Genomic DNA, 19,735 nt, shown 5'->3' with positions numbered 1-19,735 from the left:
AGTTAAAAAGCTGCCTTTTTTTTTTTTTTAAACTGTGAAGGAGTTTGGTTCCGTTCAGCCATCTCCTTTTCTCCGGATGTTTCCTAAACATTCATTTAGTTGGCTGTCTAACCCATTCATTCCATGGGCATGCTTGTAACAATGAATTCAAAATACTTAACCGCATAAACAAGAAGCTTATTGAGATCCTAAAATGAAATATCAGAATTAAGATACATTTTGCATATTGCACTCCCTATCCCATGAGCTTGGGGGTTCGCTAAGCTGATTTCCCATGATCTAGGCTATTTTTTGGAACATCCTTGAAATTACTGCATCAGAAAAAAATGTGATCTTTTCGCCCACATGTTGCATTGCTCACATAAATTGATTCAAATTTCATGACTTAAAATTGCAGCCTCATGGCATGTGTGAACTAGATAACAGAATAGAATGGAATAACAGGAGTGAAACAGTGACTTCTCTAAGACACCCTCATAAGCAATGGTTTATCACATAACCGAAGGGGATGCGGGTGGCGCTGTGGGTTAAAGCCTCAGCACCTAGGGCTTGCCGATCGAAAGGTCGGCGGTTCGAATCCCCGCGGCGGGGTGCGCTCCCGTTGTTTGGTCCCAGCGTCTGCCAACCTAGCAGTTTGAAAGCACTCTCGGGTGCAAGTAGATAAATAGGGACCGCTTACTAGCGGGAAGGTAAACGGCGTTCCCGTGTGCGGCTCTGGCTCGCCAGAGCAGCGTTGTCACGCTGGCCACGTGACCCGGAAGTGTCTCCGGACAGCGCTGGCCCTTGGCCTCTTTGAGTGAGATGGGCGCACAACCCTAGAGTCTGTCAAGACTGGCCCGTACGGGCAGGGGTACCTTTACCTTTTACCTATCACATAATCGAGACACCTATGGTTCATCCTGTCTTACCGGAGTACATTTCCCATCATACTGATTATTGGCCATGATGGTTGGAGCTGATGGAGTTGTAGTCCAAAAACATTTGGAGGGCCACTGGTCCCATCCCTGATGTATGGGGAACGAACCAAGGTAACCTTCCCCCCCCCCCCCTCTTGCCTCTTCCTCTGGCACACCCAAAGAAAAGAAGAAGCTCTGATTCCTGCTAACCATAGTTTAGCAGTATTTCCAAACCCTAAACTGTAGTTAATCTTAACTGTGTTAACCATGGTTTGATGAAACAACGGTTCAGATTAACTGCTGTTTTTCAAGTTTGAATGGTAGCTTCTGCCTAACGAGATGGAGGGAGGAAGCAAACAAGTCTGAGGGTTGCCTAGGCTCATTCGGTCACAATAAACCATGGTTTCTCATGTCATTTACACACAGCCAATAGTTTTCTTTGGGAAAAACAGAAGCTCTTCTACTAACAACACCCAAAAGAGTTGTTCCTCTCTTACTTTTGCAACCTTAAGATTACCAGTAAGCATAAACCAATAAGACTTCTTTCAGCCACCAAAATTTAATTTTAAAAGACTACAACAGATTTCTTAGACTTTATTGACTTTGGCTTTGGAGTTAATCGCTATTCAGTTCTAAGAAAGTCAGAATTTATATCTGCCAGGAGACCCTGCCCTAAGCAGTGTACATGTAAATATCTGAGAGAGTTCCCGTTGAGCTGTTTTTATTATAAATGGCACAATGTGTATTTTATTAACAAGCTGCTTTAAATGCAGGAAATATTAAAAGTGATATTCAATCCCTTTCCAAGAAACATTTAGCTCTTTTTTGTGGATTTGTAAGTTTCCTCAAATGTATATTTCTGTTTGTAACGGTTGTAAGAAGCCTATTCATACTCCTTCCTTTGCTAGCAGATCCCTGTTTAAAAGGGAGTATATCAAGATCTGTACATCTGTGCAGTGCTACATTACAGTGTCACAAACAATTTCATCAGCATTGCCCCCATAAGTTTTGTAGACTAATATGGTGGTGCGATTGCCTCAAATCCTGGTGTTAGTTAAATTAAATTACCTTTAAAAACCAGTTTTTTTAAAAAAAATAAACATGTTTATTTTTAAAAAGCAAAAATCATGTTTCAAAACCATGACTATGATGGATGTCCATTGAGACAACTGGGGGGAAAACAGGCTGGGTTTTTGTTTGTCTGTTTGTTTAGTATTAATATTAGACCAATATTGTAGCTGGGAGCAGCATTCCCAGTGCCTTTTGCTTAGTTTACATCAGGAATGAAAGAACCCAACAAATACTATCCTTTGGGGTTAGAAACCTTTGAAACTGAATCTTGTCAATACAGAATGTTCTGTTTTCAAAGTTCAATATTAGTCGTTGAAAATACAGTCGTACCTTGAAAGCTGAACGCCTCAGCTCCCGAACAAACCTGCCATTATGTGCCATAATGAAATGCGTTAGTCTTTAAAGTGCTATAAGATCATTGGATTTTACCGCTATGTTAGTCGCTGGGTGAACTATTTATTTTCAGATTTTATATTTGAAAAATGTAACTCAACTCTTTCCCGCCACCTCTTTTCCCCCCAAGATGAACTTTCTTGGCAGCCAGCCTAGTCTCCTTTGGGAGGAAGGGTGAAATATAAATTTAATAAATAAAGAGCTACTGGAAAGTTTCTGTGGAGTATCTGGGAAATAATTCTAAGCAAGTGGAAACGCTAGCAGGATTAATATAAATTCAACAGTATACAGTCGTACCTTGGATCCCAAACACTCCAAATCCAAAAGTGAGTGTTCCGGTTTGTGAACATTCCTTGGAACCCGAATGTTCGATGGGGCTTCTGTGGCTTTTGATTGGCTGCGGGAGCTTCCTGCAGCCAATCAGAAGCCGTGCTTTGGTTTCTGAACATTTTGGAAGTCGAACAGACCTCCGGAACGGATTCCGTTCGACTTCCAAGGTACAACTGTAATTATGTTTGAGGCAATGCGAAAAGTAGGGGAAATTGATTGGTTGGAATAGAAGATGCGGTAAAAATGGAAAACTTGAAGAAGGGAAGTCGATGTATTATTTTATTGGCGGGTGTTTATTTCTGGAAATTGTCTGATTGAAAATTATAATAAAAATAATTATAAAAAAGAGCTACTGTTTTTCAGATATGCTAAAGTCCATATTCTTTTGTATAATAATAATAATAATAATTCAAAATTTTGAGAACCTAGCTCTAAAATTTTTCTCGCTCATGAAGCAGGCTTTCTGTTCAGTTCCATGAAAAAGATAGGCCTCTGTTTCTGGGGCATAGACACACTTTATACATATGAAGGCTAGCAAAGAGCTTGCTTGACCTGACATTGACCTTCAAATAAAGAAGACAGCTAAATCTAAGTAGATCAAAAACAGGCAGACAAAGAATGCCTTGGCCGGAACAAGTTGCAATCACAATGATTTATTAGACTATGACTTTCAATACACGGATTAACCTAACAAAATGTACTATTACTAGTAGTGTCTCTCAGATCTTGTCAGGTATAGGATGCCCAAATAATAACCTTTTGGGTTTTGTTTTGTTTTTTGTTTTTAATCTCTGTTCTGTTGTTCAGAAAGCCAACTTGCTTTACTTAACATTCCAAGACTAATTCTGCAAACACTTAAACATAAATCTCATTGTTGGCAGAAATAATCCTGTTTTAAGTCAACTGGTCTTTGAATAAATTTGCTTTTGTTTAAGCGCTTGCTGCATAAGCCCCCCTGCGCATTATGTCTTTCCTTTAATGTCCAAGTCTTCGTCTTAAAAACTGTGTTAGGACTTGTTTTGTTGAAAAGCTGAACAATAGGGAGAGTTGAATGCAAACTCCCGCGGCTGATTTGTGTTCCCTTTTGTTTTTGTCCCCCAGGTCCTTTGAGGTCTATAATGAAAGATCTGCATTCTGATGATAATGAAGATGAATCTGACGAAGCAGACGAGAATGACAATGACTCTGAGATGGAGAGACCTGTAAATACTCATGGAGGAAGCAGGGGCCGCAGGTGAGGGTTGCAATAAAATAAATACATTCCAGACTATTTGAATGTGCCAGGCTTGTGTCAAAGGCAGGGAACTCTGTTTTTAAATGCAGAGAGAGGATAGGCTGAAACAAAAGTCCACACGGGGAAAGGAAACACAAAATGCAGAGGAATTATTTAAGAAATTGGGGGTGTTAGGAAGGGGGCAAAATCTGCCCATAGAAAAAAAGCAGAACACTTATTTTACAACATAAGAATTATGGGGTGTGTGTTTATATTTTGAGTGGTGTTGTTGTTGTTTAGTTGTTTAGTCGTGTTCGACTCTTTGTGACCCCATAAACCAGAGCATGCCAGGCACTCCTGTCTTCCACTGCCTCCCGCAGTTTGGTCAAACTCATGCTGGTAGCTTCAAGAACACTATCCAGCCATCTCGTCCTCTGTTGTCCCCTTCTCCTTGTGCCCTCCATCTTTCCCAACATCAGGGTCTTTTCCAGGGTGTCTTCTCTTCTCATGAGGTGGCCAAAGTCTTGGAGCCTCAGCTTCAGGATCTGTCCTTCCAGTGAGCACTCAGGGCTGATTTCCTTCAGAATGGATCGGTTTGATCTTCTTGCAGTCCATGGGACTCTCAAGAGTCTCCTCCAGCACCATAATTCAAAAGCATCAATTCTTTGGCGATCAGCCTTCTTTATGGTCCAGCTCTCACTTCCATACATCACTACTGGGAGAGGATTTTTGATTAAATGCTGTAACATTGCATAGTACAGAGGCTTTCAAACTTATTTGGCCTCTCCCCCCTCCCCCGCGCTTTCAGGGGAAAAAAATACTCAGCGCCCGCCCCCCTTTGAAATCTGCTTTCTTTAAGCGAAGGGGTGGGGCTGCCTGCTATTGGCCAAATAGGCAGGCAAGTTGCAATTCACTACCTGGGTCTGAGTGAACCGAAGCCCAGGGAATCCCCTCGCCTCCAGCACAACTGCCAGATCCAAGGGAGACGTCGCTGTCCCGCAACAACACTTGACATGGCAATAAGCATCATTACACAACAGATGAAACCAGTGCTATTTTCCTAGAAAAATCAGACTTTTGCTTGTGTGCTCAAGACATTGATTCTATAAAACATATTTTGCTGCACTGTGTGAAATATGAGCAAGCCAGGGCTGAACTGATATTACCCTTGCTGGTACCTTTCCCGGGAAAAGCAGAGGCTCAGTATGTCAGGTTCCTATTGGAAGACCAGACAAACGCTAGAACATTAAGGGGTAAGGGGACCCCTGACCATTAGGTCCAGTCGTAACCGACTCTGGGGTTGCGGCACTCATCTCGCTTTATTGGCCGAGGGAGGCAGCGTACAGCTTCCGGGTCATGTGGCCAGCATGACTAAGCCGCTTCTGGCGAACCAGAGCAGCACACGGAAACGCCGTTTACCTTCCCACTGGAGCGGTACCTATTTATCTACTTGCACTTTGAGGTGCTTTCGAACTGCTAGGTTGGCAGGAGCTGGGACCAAGCAACGGGAGCTCACCCCATCGCTGGGATTCGAACCGCCGACCTTCTGATCGGCAAGTCCTAGGCTCTGTGGTTTAACCCACAGCGCCGCCCGCGTCCCAATGTTAGAACATTAGCAGTGGCGAAGTTTTTATCGTTGGTTGCAAGAACCAATGATCCCTATCTTTAAGTCTGAACAAAATGCTTGTTTAACCTGGAGGTAGGCTGTCTGAATTGTGCCTTGCTTTGTAATGATTTGTTAGGTCTCTGGACCGTAATAAAAATTGATTTCTAGAAAAAGAGGCGCTGGAACTCACCCTGAACGCCTCCCTTGTTCTCTTATAATGGCAATGGCGCCCACCTGAGAGGGACAGGAACTGAGTTCCAGTGAGTTGCAGCTGGGAAAAAAGCCCTGGGTGAAAGATGTATGAATGGTTTTCCAAAAATTTCTTCTCTCGTATGATATGTGAAGGCTTGTTAATAGGGAAGATGAAATGAATGTATATTGAATTTTACAGATGTGTTTCAGGACGCTGTCAGGTTCCCAGCAGCATTCATCTGACACCAAAACATCTAGCTCCTTTTCACACAACATAGTCAGTCATTTGGCATAGTATTTCTCCCTAGCCTTGAGTAAAATGATTATTATCTTGCTTCTGAAATGGCGCTGTACTTTGGTGTCCTCCGATTACAATACGTGGAAGAGACATGGGAGCTGTGTTGAAATGGACATGGCATTCTGTCTTCTTCAGTGTCCGTGTGTGTCCATACAAATGACAACATCTAAACTGTGAAGAAAATAGACCTTCCTCCAACCCTGTATGTTGGTTTCATTTTGAGATACATATTGAAAAGCTATAACCCTTCTGCCTGTATGATTAGATGAGGGCGTTTGAGAAGGGTAATAAGGTGCCCTATAATCAGTGCAGACCTGTATTATAGGGTCGAGTAAAAGGAGCTGAAGCTACTCTAAGGACTTTTTTGTGTATGTGAGGTATAATTATGCTTAATAAAATAAAGAATTTTAAGTGAGGAAAAGTTGAAGAAGCGCCTGTCTTCTGTTTTGAGATATGCTACTCTCTTAATGAGTACGTCATGTGTGTCTTCGTGTTAGTCAGGCCTCAACTCTCAACGTGTGTGCACGCGTGTGTGTGTGTAGTTTATTGGACCATAGCATTACAACTTCCAACATTAGCTTGAAAGCAAGAATGCCTGCCAACTGACCTTGGTTGAGAATTCAAGAAATCGAATGGGTGCCTTGATGGGTTAGTACAAACCCATATAGATTTTGATGAAAATACATTTAAATAGGAATACCTGGGGTGAAGAAGTAACAGGAAGCAGAAAGCAGGACTTGCCTGGGGAAAGGGGATGTTCATTTCTGACCTGTGAAAATTCAGGCTTGGAATATCAAGAACTTGCAAGTAATTACAACCTGTATACAAGACAACATTTAGAATTTCGAGCAAGTTGGAAAATTCTGAGTGGCTGTTATTTTTTAGATTTGCTATAGGGGTGCTGTAGATAATGTTCTGTTCCAAAATAGGTAGGGAACCCTCTTTTCCAGAAGTTTATATCCCGATCAACGTGTATTTTATGCGCCTTCTTCTTCAAGTTGTTTGGTACTGATGGCCACATTGCATCACATGTTGATAGTTCACCTTGACTATCAGAAGCAGTTTTATCTATGTATAATTAAGATACCATTTCAAGAAAACTGCAGATGAACATTGCAGTTTTGCAGACTTTTTATTCAGAATGCGTTCACAAACATAAAAGAGTTGGGTTCACCTTTGGGATCATCAAGTTATTGAAAGTTGGAAATCATCGATCTTACTTGGGTTTCTCTTATTTGGGCTTTTTGTTCCTAATCTGTTAACATTGCTACCACTTACTTTTCAACTTCTCCTGCAAACTTGCTTTTTGAAACTCAATTGTTAGGGCTGTGATGTCAGTTGTAAGCCATGGAAAATTTCCTTTATGTTGCACATCTTAATAAATTTATTCTTCCTTTCCCTTTCCCTTCTCAGGGTTAGTCTGAGCGATGGAAGCGACAGCGACAGCAGTTCAGCATCTTCACCCCTCCGCCACGAACCGCCACCTTTATTAAAAACCAACAATAACCAGGTACTGTTTTGCAGCATGACTGCTGCAGCCACGATCACTTCATTTTTCCAGTGGATATTTTTTCTCTTGTCCTTGGGAACCATTTGGTCAGTGTAAAACAGAGAGAGTATCCTGTGTGACAAAAACAGAGAGAAACTATTACTTCTGTCTTATACATCACGGGTGTGGGTGCTTAAGCTGAGATTTCTGCATTGCAGGGGGTGGACTAGATGGCCTTTGGGTCCCTTCCCACTCGACGATTCTGTGACACATGCTTGGTAATATTATTGAAACATATACAGGAAGGCATGCAGCAGCTTTTCCCCATGCCGACTGTTAATTTGGTGAAGAGTTAAATGTTAGCACTGTGGTCATATGAACAACCTTCAGAAATTTGCTGCGATGCAATTATTGTGCACATCATTAATAATAAAACTGCTTGTAAAGTTCTGCATCCGGCTACCGTGAATTCTGACCAAGCTAAAGGTAAAGGGACCCCTGACCATTAGGTCCAGTTGTGACCGACTCTGGGGTTGCGGCGCTCATCTCGCTTTATTGGCCGAGGGAGCCAGTGTGCAGCTTCCAGGTCATGTGGCCAGCATGATTAAGCCACTTCTGGAGAACCAGAGCAGCGCACGGAAACGCCGTTTACCTTCCCGCCGGAGCGGTCCCTATTTATCTACTTGCACTTTGACATGCTTTCGAACGGCTAGGTTGGCAGGAGCAGGGAGCGAGCAACGGGAGCTCACCCCGTCGCGGGGATCTGAACCGCCGACCTTCTGATCGGCAAGTCCTAGGCTCTGTGGTTTAACCCACAGCGCCACTTGCATCCCTCTGACCAAGCTATAAAAACATAAAAGTATCACCAACTGTGATGATCCCTGGGATGTGCATGTGGTCAAGAGCTTTAAAATATGTAACATTCACTTTATATAATTCTGCTTCAAACTGGCCTTTGAGAACAGAAAATGTTGAGTTAGGTGTAGGGCTTTTGCTTCCAATTGTATTATTCGGACAGTGCAAGCGAACTCTCAATAGCCACCCCCCTTTCGTATGCTATCTGCTTGAAGAGGGCTCCATGCTTCGAAGGAGCACCGTGCTTTAATTATTTAATTTAATTTATTAAACTTATATACTGCCCTTCATCCTAAGAACTCAGAGCGGTTCACAGAAAAAATATGTAGGCTAGATAAATTGGCTGCTGAACATCCTTAAACCATTGAGATATTTGGTTGTGGAATTTCTAGTGATCCTCAGTCCTAGCCCTATGCTGCCCTTAAATATTTACTCTTATTTTCTAGATTCTAGAAGTGAAGAGTCCTATAAAGCAGAGTAAATCTGATAAACAGATAAAGAATGGTGATTGCGATAAGGTAAATTAAAAGAAACAGTATTTGCATCATGATTCATAATCTTTCTTAAATCTGCAAAAAGTATTGGATCTTTCAGTATATAAGAAACATTGGTTGGCACATGCCTTAATGAAGTGTTTTTTAGTTACTCAATATTTTAGTATCCCTATAGTGCACAGTTTAATCTACATTTTAATTACTTATTATGTAAATATTGTTCTCTTAAATGAAGTGAAGTCGAATAGTTCAATTTCAGGCCCAGTTCAAGGTACAGGTAATCTTATAAACCCTAAAAGGCTTAGAATCCAAATATGTGAAGGAGCGTCTTTTTCCACACCAGAGTGCCTGTGTTTGCCCAACACACCAGAAGTGTGCTATGTAACAACAAAAGAAAGGGGGCGTTTGGCCATTGCACCGTGGTTCTGGAATGCAATGAGCTTCCTAAGAGGTACACCATACAATTTGTTCACAACAGGTTAAGATGAGTTTTAATTTGCCCATACAGTGGTGCCCTGCAAGACGAATGCCTCGCAAGACGGAAAACCCGCTAGACGAAAGGGTTTTCCGTTTTGGAGGTGCTTCGCAGGACGAATTTGCTATGGGCTTGCTTCGCAAGACGAAAATGTCTTGCGATTCCTGTGGGTTTCTTTTCGCTCCCCACCGCCTTTTTCTAAGGCACTAAGCTGCTAATAGCCTTTTAGCAGCTAATCCGCTAATCCCTTAAGCCTTTAATAGCCGCTAAACCGCTAATAGCGCTAATCCACTAATGGGCTTGCTTCGCAAGACGAAAAAACCGCTAGAAGAAGAGACTCACGGAACGGATTCTTTTCGTCTTGCAAGGCACCACTGTATCTTGCTGAGTTTTTTTTTTAGCAATTAGCTACATTATTGTTAGTATCATGACTTTATTGTAGATCGCGGTGTTTTATGACATACTTAATTCATCTCAACTTGCGCACATTTAACTTGTGTCGTCGCAGTTTTACGCTCTTGGCAACAAGCCAACTGAAAATGCATAAATCTAATGCATGTGAGGTGGAAAGCTTAAATGCTCTTTGCTTTGTGCGCCAGAGTCCGGTAAATTCTCCACCTTGCCAAGCCCACTCTTGGGGGGGGGGGAAAGCACCATCTTGGAAAAAGTAGGGTGGTTCTGAGCTTGTTCTGACTATACACAAAGTTGTGAGTCGGTTGTATTTCCATTGCTTTGCTGTCCTGGAATATAAATATTTGTCTATGCACCAGAATACAAATGTGGTAGTTTTTTTTAATAAAACGTTCATCTTTTGTTTGTTTTTGAATGGTTTATTTCCAGGCATATCTTGATGAGCTAGTTGAGCTTCACAGAAGGTTAATGACACTAAGGGAAAGACATGTACTGCAACAGGTGAGAGGTCTACTTTCTGCACTAAGCATGTTGTTGTTTAGTCGTGTCCGACTCTTCGTGACCCCATGGGCCAGAGCACGCCAGGCACTCCTGTCTTCGTGCTAAGCATAGTACTTTTCAAAGTTGAGAACACAGCTCTGATCTTCTAGTAGAATTTGATAATCCATCCGCCTACATCTTAACAATGCTGAGAAAGTAGCATGTTGCAAGATTTTCAAACTATAAGCACTGTTTTCTGCTGGGGAAAAAAAACCACCATGCCTTTTTGAGGGATATTTCTTTAAGTGTTCCTGGCGATGGCAAACTTCAACAGATTTTTAATTCATCCCTAGCATTACAAATTTCAGTTTGTAACACTGAATTCAGTCTTCTGTCTTTTTCAACTATATTTGAGTTTGCATGTTGCATCTTTGAACGTGTTAGCCGTTCAGTATCAAAACTCAACTTTTCTACTGAGACTTGTGTGTTACCACAGGAAGATTCAAGTGCAGGAACTGTCAAGCCTTGAGCGATACCTAGCTAAGTCATATTCTGAGCAGACCTGTTGAAATCAATGGACTTTAATTAGCTTAAATCCATTGATTCCGTAGTGTGTATGCTGGATATCGCCCCAAATAATTTCAGGGGTTTTTTTATATAAAAAAAATAGTACTAGTATTCAATTTAGTTGCATCAAATGTTTCTTTTTGTAATGAAATTTACTCTTTGTAATCAAGAACTGATTCCCCAGAAGTTTGGAGATTTGTGTGCATGTATGCACACACTTCTGCGTACGCCATTTCTGATCTCCCCAAATGTGTCTTTAATTGTGGACTTTATAGGCCAAAAAAACCAAAAAAAAAACCAAAGCAAAAAAAAGTGTGGTAATGAACTGATTTCGTGTATTTTGCTAGCAAGAATTTCTATCTTTATATACAGTTGCAATTTGTAAATTAAGCTGATAGCATGTATTTTGTACTCTGAATAGGAAAAAAGCAATCTACTTTTTATTTTTTGTTTACAAAGAGTCAGTTGTTAAGAGATTATTTTGCAGTGAGGTTTCCCTCCTACTCCAATTTAGTACTATTCCACACATTATAAAGTAACACACCCAGGTATGCTCGGCGGGGAGCCACAACCAATCCGAGCTCCAACAAATGACGGCGGATGATCAGTTTGTTTTCAGACACTAGTTTATCACATTCACAGTTTACATTTCTTTTAGATGTCGATGTTATGTGTGTCTAAAAAAAAATGTAGTGTGTGAAGTGGCTCATATTCTGTTTAGGAGCCTGCATTTCATACTGAGCATATAAAGTCCCGTATTTTTCTCTCCATAAGACACACTTTTTTCCTCCTAAAAAGTAAGGGGAAATGTGAGTGCATCTTATGGAGTGAATGGCGCTGCACAGAGAGAAGAGCTGCGCATCGCCCCTTCAGTGAAGCGGGAGGAGGAACGGAGCCCCTTCTGTTCCTCCTCCCGCTTCGCTGAAGGGGCACTGCGCAGCTCTCCCTCTCTGCACAGTGCCTCTCCTGGCTTCTGCCTTAGCTGCGTACAGCCTCTTCTAGGCAGGGGGAGCCTTCATCCCGCTGCCCTGAAGAGGCTTGGCGTGGCTATCCCAGAAGCCAGAACAGCCACACAGTATCCCAGAAGCCAGATCCCTCTTGCTGTTCTGGCTTCTGGGATTCAGAATATTTTTTTTCTTGTTTTCCTCCTCCCAAAACTTGGTGTGCCTTATGGAGCGAAAAATACGGTAATTGTTCAACAGTGCCTTTCATTTGAAACTATGGCTGTCAGTGGATCAGTCCTAAGGGAAATAGAACCAAGGGTCACTACTTATTCACTAGGATGTCACAGTAAAGCTATATTAACGGTCATGATACATAAAGTGTGGATTTTGATCCCTAACTACTGAAAGCCAGTAGATGGTCCCAGCAGAATAGTTTGCTGTTGAATCTGTGTGCAGCAGACTGGGATCCAATCCTGTCTGGGATCTTAGCTCTCTGGGTGGTCCTGGGCACTCTTAGCCAAACATTTCATTAGCAGTCTGTAAAGATTAAAATAAGAGTTTGTTTGGGTTTTTTTGTAGCCGTTTGTAAAACCTTTACCATAACACAAGAAATGAACTGCAATGCATAACAATAAATAATAGCTTTTAAGGTAGTCTTTTTGGGCACGGAGAATTCCAAATCCTTTCAAACCTTTCTTAAAGGTTAAAATGAAATCTTTCCCATTAGCTAAAGCCCAGCCCTTCAAGCAGACATTTTCCCCCAAAGGCATTTCAATTGCTGCAGCATGATAGATGGCAATGAAATTGATGGAGAGTGACTGTGTGTAAACAACTGTACATTAAAAAAAAGTAGAGCACACTTCGTCAAGAACAAATAAAACTTCCTAGGTTCTTGCATCCTGGGTCTAAGTTTAAAGTATTTTAATGTTCTCTTTTTCAACTCTGGTAATCTGAAATCTTGACAGTTATAATCTTAAGTCTTCCCTCCTCCAAGTGTTTTTCACTAGATTAAGAACGTGAGTGCTGATATTAAAAGCATTAACCTGAATTGCCTTGGCAGGAGGTCAAGAATTCCCCTAAAGCTTTCTTGGGTATATCTTGATGTATTCTGTGCCTCCATTAAAACTGAGGGGGTTCATCTCACTCAGATGCACCAGGTGGCTTTGACACTGTAGCTGCATTTCTCAGAGGCCCAGATGAAGAATCGGGTTCAAATGTTCATGTTGCTCTTAGCTGGAGCTTAGAAAGTGTAGATAGCGATCAACAAATGAGATTTTATTTCTCGTTACTTTTAAGAGCAGTGCATTGCTTTAAAATGCATCTGTTAACACTTCCTAACTGCTTTTGAATTCCTGAAATTTATTATCATGGGAGTTAATGGAAGGCCCCCTTTTTGGCACAGTATCACAGGGAAGTGTATCAAATATAGTTCTGTTGGGGGCAGGGGGGGGATGCTTCTGCAAGTTTTTCTGAAATTCTTCATGAACTGCTCGACTCGGGGCTAAGTGAAACATACATTAAGATTACATTTTTAACTCTTGGAAAGATAACACAGGCTATTTCCCTGTTAGCCATTGAGTGTTGTGTCAAAAGTTGTCATACATGCCAGGGCTGTCAGAGGGAACAGGTGGCTGTTTTCAGCTGACTTGTTGCAATGCATACCGTATTTTTCGCGCCATAAGGCGCACAGGATCATAAGGCGCACCTAGTTTTTAGAGGGGGAAATCAAGGGAAAAATATTAGTTGGTTACTGACCACTTAATACCCTTAATTATATTATCTAGTTTGGTTTTGTTGATTTGGTGAGCTACAAAATGAAAGGAGGGACATGATTGCAAAGGGGTGGAGAGTGCAGAAATATAAAATGGATTGTATGTCCCAATGAAGCTGGAGGGATTGATACTGAGGAACACCATTTTAATTAACAGCCTTGGAGTTTCCTTATGTTTCTACTTGTTTGCATTAGTCTAGGGCAGGCATCTCCAAACTCAGCCTTCCAGATGTTTTGGGACTGCAACTCCCATCATCCCTAGCTAACAGGACCAGTGGTCAGGGATGATGGGAATTGGGCCGAGTTTGGGGGTCCCTGGTCTAGGGCAAATCCAAGTGAAGTTTGATTGCTTATAGCACCTGAAGGATGAACTATGACCAAAAGATGCTTTTCCTTTGATTATATTGATCCATTTCTCATGTCACTGGATTCAGGGCTGCATCTTATAGGTAATACGCAATCCGTGCAGTTCATATTAACTTAATTTTGAAATAAGAAACTTCCTTTCTACTTAAAACAGGAAATCTCCATCTGCTGAAATAATTCAAAATGTGGCAGGGACACAAGGCAGAGTTTCAGCTCAACTTTTATAATGTAACTCAACAGACCTGGCAATTTGATGCAGTAATGGGAGTTAATGTTGCAGTCCGAATGGATTTTCTTGGTCAACTGTAAACGAGCAACAGATTGAATGTTGGCATTTGAAATAAAGCAAAAGTGAACTTTGGATAGTTCAGCTCATAGGAGAGGGAGTCAAAGGAAAACCTAAAGTAGGTTGCAGATGTCTGGAGGAAGAAGAGGGATCTATTTCTTGCCATACAATGATGGCAGTAAAATGTAGACAGCTACGTTCCCTGCCCCAGAACTAACTGGACTGCTATAAATGTATGTTGATTGTAAAGCAAGCATACATTAGCAGTTGCCTCAGTTCTCTGGCAGAGTGCATGCTTTGCAAAATTCAGGCAACTCCCAACTCCAGTTAAAAAGGATTTCAGACAATTAATAGGGCTAAAGGAAACCTCTGGATGAGATGCTGGAATACAGTCAGAGCAGACTGTTCTGTGCCAGAGTTACCAATGGTTCTACAGAAGGCACTTTCATGCATTCATATTGGCAATCCCCAGGAAGGCAGATAGGAAAACATCATTCTATAGTTTGTTCATTTTGTGAAAATCATACACCACTTGATTGTAAATGACCTAAAACTGTTTTACAAAAGATAGGATCACTTGTTTTAATCAGTTATTTTAAGGATGCAATTTTTACTTTTACTGTTTTTCCCGCCGCTGCTTAGATGACACATACAAAAATATTACGCATAGTTTAATGGCTTTTAAGTTTTTCCACGACAGTACAAGGAACACGCACAAACAATAGGCGTGAAAGAAAACTGATCCGCAAAGCCCGTCAATTCACGATGCCATTTTGCAAAATCAGAAGATAAACCAATAGGGATGTCAGCCAAAAAAGTTTCTAACGAAGAAGTTCATCCTGCAAGAGCTTGACTGGGGAGCGGAAAGGAGTTCCTTTGTCTTTCTAAAATGTTGTAATGCATGGTGGAGTCTCTGGAGGTGGATCTTGCCCAAAGATCTCGCAGGAGATTTAGAAGGTGTTTTTGCATGGCAAAACTCCCTTAACAAGAAGGCAAGAGTGAGGGACCTGGTACCTTCTGAATGTTGCTGAACTCCAGCTACCACCATCCCTGACCACTGGCTATGCTGTATGCCGCTGGTGGGACCTGAAATCCAGTAACACGGGGTTTTCCTACATTGGCTCCCAGTACGTTTCCGAGCACAATTCAAAGTGCTGGTGTTGACCTTCAAAGCCCTAAATGGCCTTGGCCCAGTATACCTGAAGGAGCGTCTCCACCTCCATCGTTCTGCCCGGACGCTGAGGTCCAGCCCTGAGGGCCTTCTGGTGGTTCCCTCATTGCGAGAAGCAAAGCTACAGGGAACCAGGCAGAGGGCCTTCTCGGTAGTGGCGCCCGCCCTGTGGAACGCTCTCCCATCCGATGTCAAAGCGATAAACAACTACCTGACATTCAGAAGACATCTTAAGGGAAGTTTTTAATGTGTGATATTTTAGTGTATTTTTGGTTTCCGTGGAAGCCGCCCAGAGTGGCTGAGGAAACCCAGCCAGATGGGCGGGGTACAAATAATAAATTATTATTATTATACCCAAACTTGGATCTCCAGCTGTTTTTGGACTACAATTCCCATCATCCCTGACCACTGGTCTTGCTACCTAGGGATGGTGGGAGTTGTAGTCCAAAAACAGCTGGAGATAAAAGTTTGGGAAACCCTGCAATGACATGTGGAAAGGGCACAGGTTCTCCACCCCTTTCTGTGAAAGGAGCAGAATTTTCAATTTAAACGTAACATTTTCTCTCTCTCTCTTTCTTTTTAACGACAGATTGTAAACCTCATAGAAGAAACGGGACATTTTCATATCACAAACACAACCTTTGACTTTGACCTTTGCTCCCTGGACAAAACCACAGTTAGGAAGTTACAGAGTTACCTGGAAACGGCTGGAGCATCCTGAGCACACGGCAGCTGGCTGCATCGAACACTGTGCTCTCTCTTTTTTAAAAAAAGAAATAAAACATTCAGAGTGATGCAACCAAAATGGCAGCAAACAAACGGAACCAACCAACTCTCTTCAGCTTTATTATTTTGTTTAAAGCCAGTCGTCATCTCTTGATAAAGGAGAAGAAATGTGACAAGCCTCAGAGGATTTGCTCTTCTCAACAAGGAAACGCTCTGGAAGAGATAGCCTGGATAGCCTTGAAAAAAAAAAAAAAACACTTAATGAATGTGTATGATATCATGTATCTCTCTATGTGGTGTTCCAGGCCACAAGACGAATGCATGTTCAACACACTGCCTTATTACATAACTGATCTATTTATTATTGCATACGCATATTCTGAAGTCCTTGACGGAAGGACTCTACCAGATGTCACAAGTCCTTGTGTCCTGTGTATTCTCTCTTTTGATCCAGCGCCACCGCTGTCAAAAGCCTTCTGACCTTGCGCTTGTTTGGACGCCACTTTTTCCTGACTTTTGGGTATTCCCTTGACCAGTTTAAAAGCCCTGCCGTCTTGTTTCCGTTTCCGCAGTCCCCCCAAAACGAGATGCCAAGTTGGGGAGCGGGGGTGGCAAAAAAAAAAGAAGTCTCTCCTTTTTTTACTGTTCAGTCTGCCGTAGCAGAATCCACCCCACCCCCCATCAGCTGCCCATGTGTGTTGACCTCGGACCACAGTAGAAAATGCGCCAAATAGAACCACGACTTGCTTTCTAGCCTTAGTCAATAAACTGGTAGGACGTTCATGAAAAGGAAAGAAGTGTTACTGTATACTATCCTAAATCCAGCATTTTTTCCACCCACATCTTCGTGTATGTTTTAATGTGTTATTAGATACCATAAAAGTGGAAGCACTCTAGAAGTTTGCCATAAAAAAAAGAGAGAGAGAACTAGTCCCGTTTTCTATGGAAATGTTGTAGAAAGTCCTTAATTTGGAGCTATTTATTATTTAGGAGTTCCAGCACTCAACTGCCCAGGTGTGCAGTTCATTCATTTTTGTTACTAAAAATAGAGGCATAAATTTTGGTTCTTTGTTCATTCACTATATTATAATCTGTTTACTTTAGATTTCGGTTTTGGCTCTTTTTCTACCCGATCAATTAAAACATTTTCATTTAGGCCGTTAGACGATGACAGGATGGGAAACTTTCAAAATTTCAGTACTTGTTAAGTAACGATCATTGATCGTAGGGCTGTCAACCCAATAAAAAAAAAGTTGATTAATCATGTTAATTTTAATTGATTAATCAATTACACCTGCAGAAGTTTGCATGTGAATAAACAATACTTCTGAAGATAGAAGTCTACTTTCCTTATTTTTAGAAGATTCATGCATATATCGCAGTAGGCATCATCTTAGAAGAAACATTTCCTTCTGTATTGAAATGAAGAGGGGGGTGCCTTTTCTAAGACGGCACCTGTCATCCGCAGTTTTTGTAAGTACTTGTATTAAATATATATTTTTCAAAAAAAATAATCTGCTGTGCAGTTAAGGGAAAACATTTTCAGTTGGATAACAGAGCATCCTATGGCTGGTTGGTGGGGAAAGCAGAACTGCCGCTTCCTAATGCCTGCCAGACTTGCACCAGCCAGGGCAGAAGGTAGGCAGCAGGTCCACCTCCCACGAGTGGAGTAGGAAAGCTGAAAATATTGCCAATATATTTCACACCTGGCAACCAATGCGCCCGCCCCTTGGGTTTCAGAAAGTACATGGGTAGACGAAGCTAAAAAGCCTGGGACACATATTTCCACGGCCCTCTGGAGCGTATAGTGGCTCATTTACAGTCATACCTCGGTTTAGATGTGCTTCCTGTTGAGTGTTTTCAAGTTACGCTCCGCGGCGACCCGGATGTAACAGAGCGTGTTACTTCCGGGTTTCATCGCATGCGCAGACGCTCAAAATGACGTCACGCGCATGCTTGGAGGCGGCAAAACCTGACCCGCAGGCACGTCTTACGTTTTACTCAGGATGCGAACGAGGCTCTGGAACAGATCCCGTTCACATCCAGAGGTACCACTGTAGTTCAATATGTTTAGTCTTTTGCAGTAAATTCGATTCTACTGCAATATGTTTATTCCTGATGTATATTTTGCCCTCGGAGGCTTAGTTTGGTCCGAATCGAGTCTACACTTCCAGAGTTAACACTAAATAAGTGATTTCTGGTAGACGAGTTACCATGCTCTTTAGAGGGCCGTGAAAATTGGTGTTCCTGGCCTTTTTAGACTTGTCCACCCATGTACTTTCTGAAACCCAAAGGGCACATTGGTTGCCCAATGTGATTTTTTCCACCCAGCTCTGCTACTCCACTACACACTTTCCCCTCCCCTTGGTTTTGATAGCAGGGAAAATGAGAGGCCAGCTCCAGGGCTGATGTGCTCTTCCTCCCTCCCTGGGGTCATGTCAGTGGAACAGGTGAGCTTCGGATCTGGCAGATCCACCATTAAATTTTCCCCTTTTTATCCCCAATTGCTGCAATAAGGAGGCCTCCAACGGCAAACCTCCTTCTCCACCTTCAGACCTCCCACTCCGCTGGCAGAGAGCGGAGGTCCGCAACATTCAAAGGACCCTCTGTCGCCCTCTTCAGGAGCTTAGGATTGCTCCCTAAAAGGTTCTGAATTGGCTAAACACGCTGCAACGTTCAGTGCTATTTTTTCTAGAAAAAGAGGTGCCGGAACTCACCATGAACACCTCCCTTATTCTCTTTGAATGCCAGTGGCGCCCACCTGAGAGGTGCCAGAACTGAGTTCCGGCTGAAAAAAAACCATATATCCCTGACCACCCTAACTTCCAGAAATATTTCTTTTTGGTTAAAAATATTACTTTCATTGAACTAATCAGAAACCCATTACGATACAGGAGGCTGGGAAGGAGACACTTACTGGAAGAAGCCATTCAAGTTAGCATTTCGGTTTTTACCCTCATATGAAAGATGTTGCTTAAGAAATACTTCAGGGTCCAAAGGATCTGTCAGCCTTAAAAAAAGAAAGAAAGAAAGCCTGTGTTTGAGAAGCCACCATATTCCCAGTGTCTGTCTGTTTGCCGGCTGCCAGCTGTTGCCACAGAGTCAACCTGTAGAAGCATCTGTGAGTTTCATCATTCCATGCGCAGGGTTTTGTGCATTAGTGTAAAAACTAGGTTCCTACTTTAGGGGTATTTCTTCATAATCAAATGGGAATTCTTAACTCTGTTTCTTTAAGTCCAAAGAAATTGTTTCCTTTTTTCCCCCTTTCCTTTTTTGTATGTGTGTTTGTTTGGGTGGGTGTTCTTGTTTTTTAAATTAAAATGTTGTTTGACCATAATCTATGGAAAGTCTTTCTCAGGCTTCCAAAAGAACAAGTGTACTTTTTCTTCAGTAATGTTATGACTCTTATTGATGATTGGCATGAAACATACTTGAAGCGTTATGTTCTTTTTTAAGTCCACATGTTAATTAATGTGCAATTGTTGGAGTGGGAGGTTTTTGAAATCTCTTGACATCAAGCATATGATGTGATGTTGGAGTGTGGAGGGGGTGTCTGAGTGGGGTATTTTTTACACTTTTGTTAACATTTTTATATGAAACGTTTGAAAAGGCTATCTTTCACTTTTTTTAATAGTGCACATTCGACATGTTTCATTTCAGTTGAACACAAAAAAAGTGTGTGCTTTTTTTTGGTCCATTTT

The 19,735-nt window shown here is 41.8% G+C and overlaps 1 protein-coding gene across 7 annotated transcripts in view; it reads left to right on the top strand.

Moving 5' to 3' along the window:
- The window catches only part of MLLT3 (MLLT3 super elongation complex subunit), a 155,688-nt gene extending 136,626 nt beyond the window's left edge, over window positions 1-19,062 (top strand). For all 7 annotated transcript variants that reach the window (XM_083420101.1, XM_083420105.1, XM_083420100.1 and 4 more), the window contains 5 exons: window positions 3,792-3,924; window positions 7,413-7,509; window positions 8,790-8,861; window positions 10,153-10,224; window positions 15,898-19,062. In XM_083420101.1, coding sequence (XP_083276227.1) covers window positions 3,792-3,924; window positions 7,413-7,509; window positions 8,790-8,861; window positions 10,153-10,224; window positions 15,898-16,029 — 506 coding nt within the window. In that variant the 3' untranslated portion in view covers window positions 16,030-19,062. The remainder of the gene's footprint in view (window positions 1-3,791; window positions 3,925-7,412; window positions 7,510-8,789; window positions 8,862-10,152; window positions 10,225-15,897) is intronic.
- The last annotated feature ends 673 nt before the right edge of the window (window positions 19,063-19,735 follow it).

This window comes from Podarcis tiliguerta (genome assembly GCF_965153285.1).
Source record: "Podarcis tiliguerta genome assembly, chromosome: 17".
NCBI classification, from domain to species: Eukaryota; Metazoa; Chordata; class Lepidosauria; order Squamata; family Lacertidae; genus Podarcis; species Podarcis tiliguerta.
The sequence above is the reverse complement of the archived record's forward strand: the minus strand, read 5'-3'. Positions and strand labels throughout refer to the sequence as shown.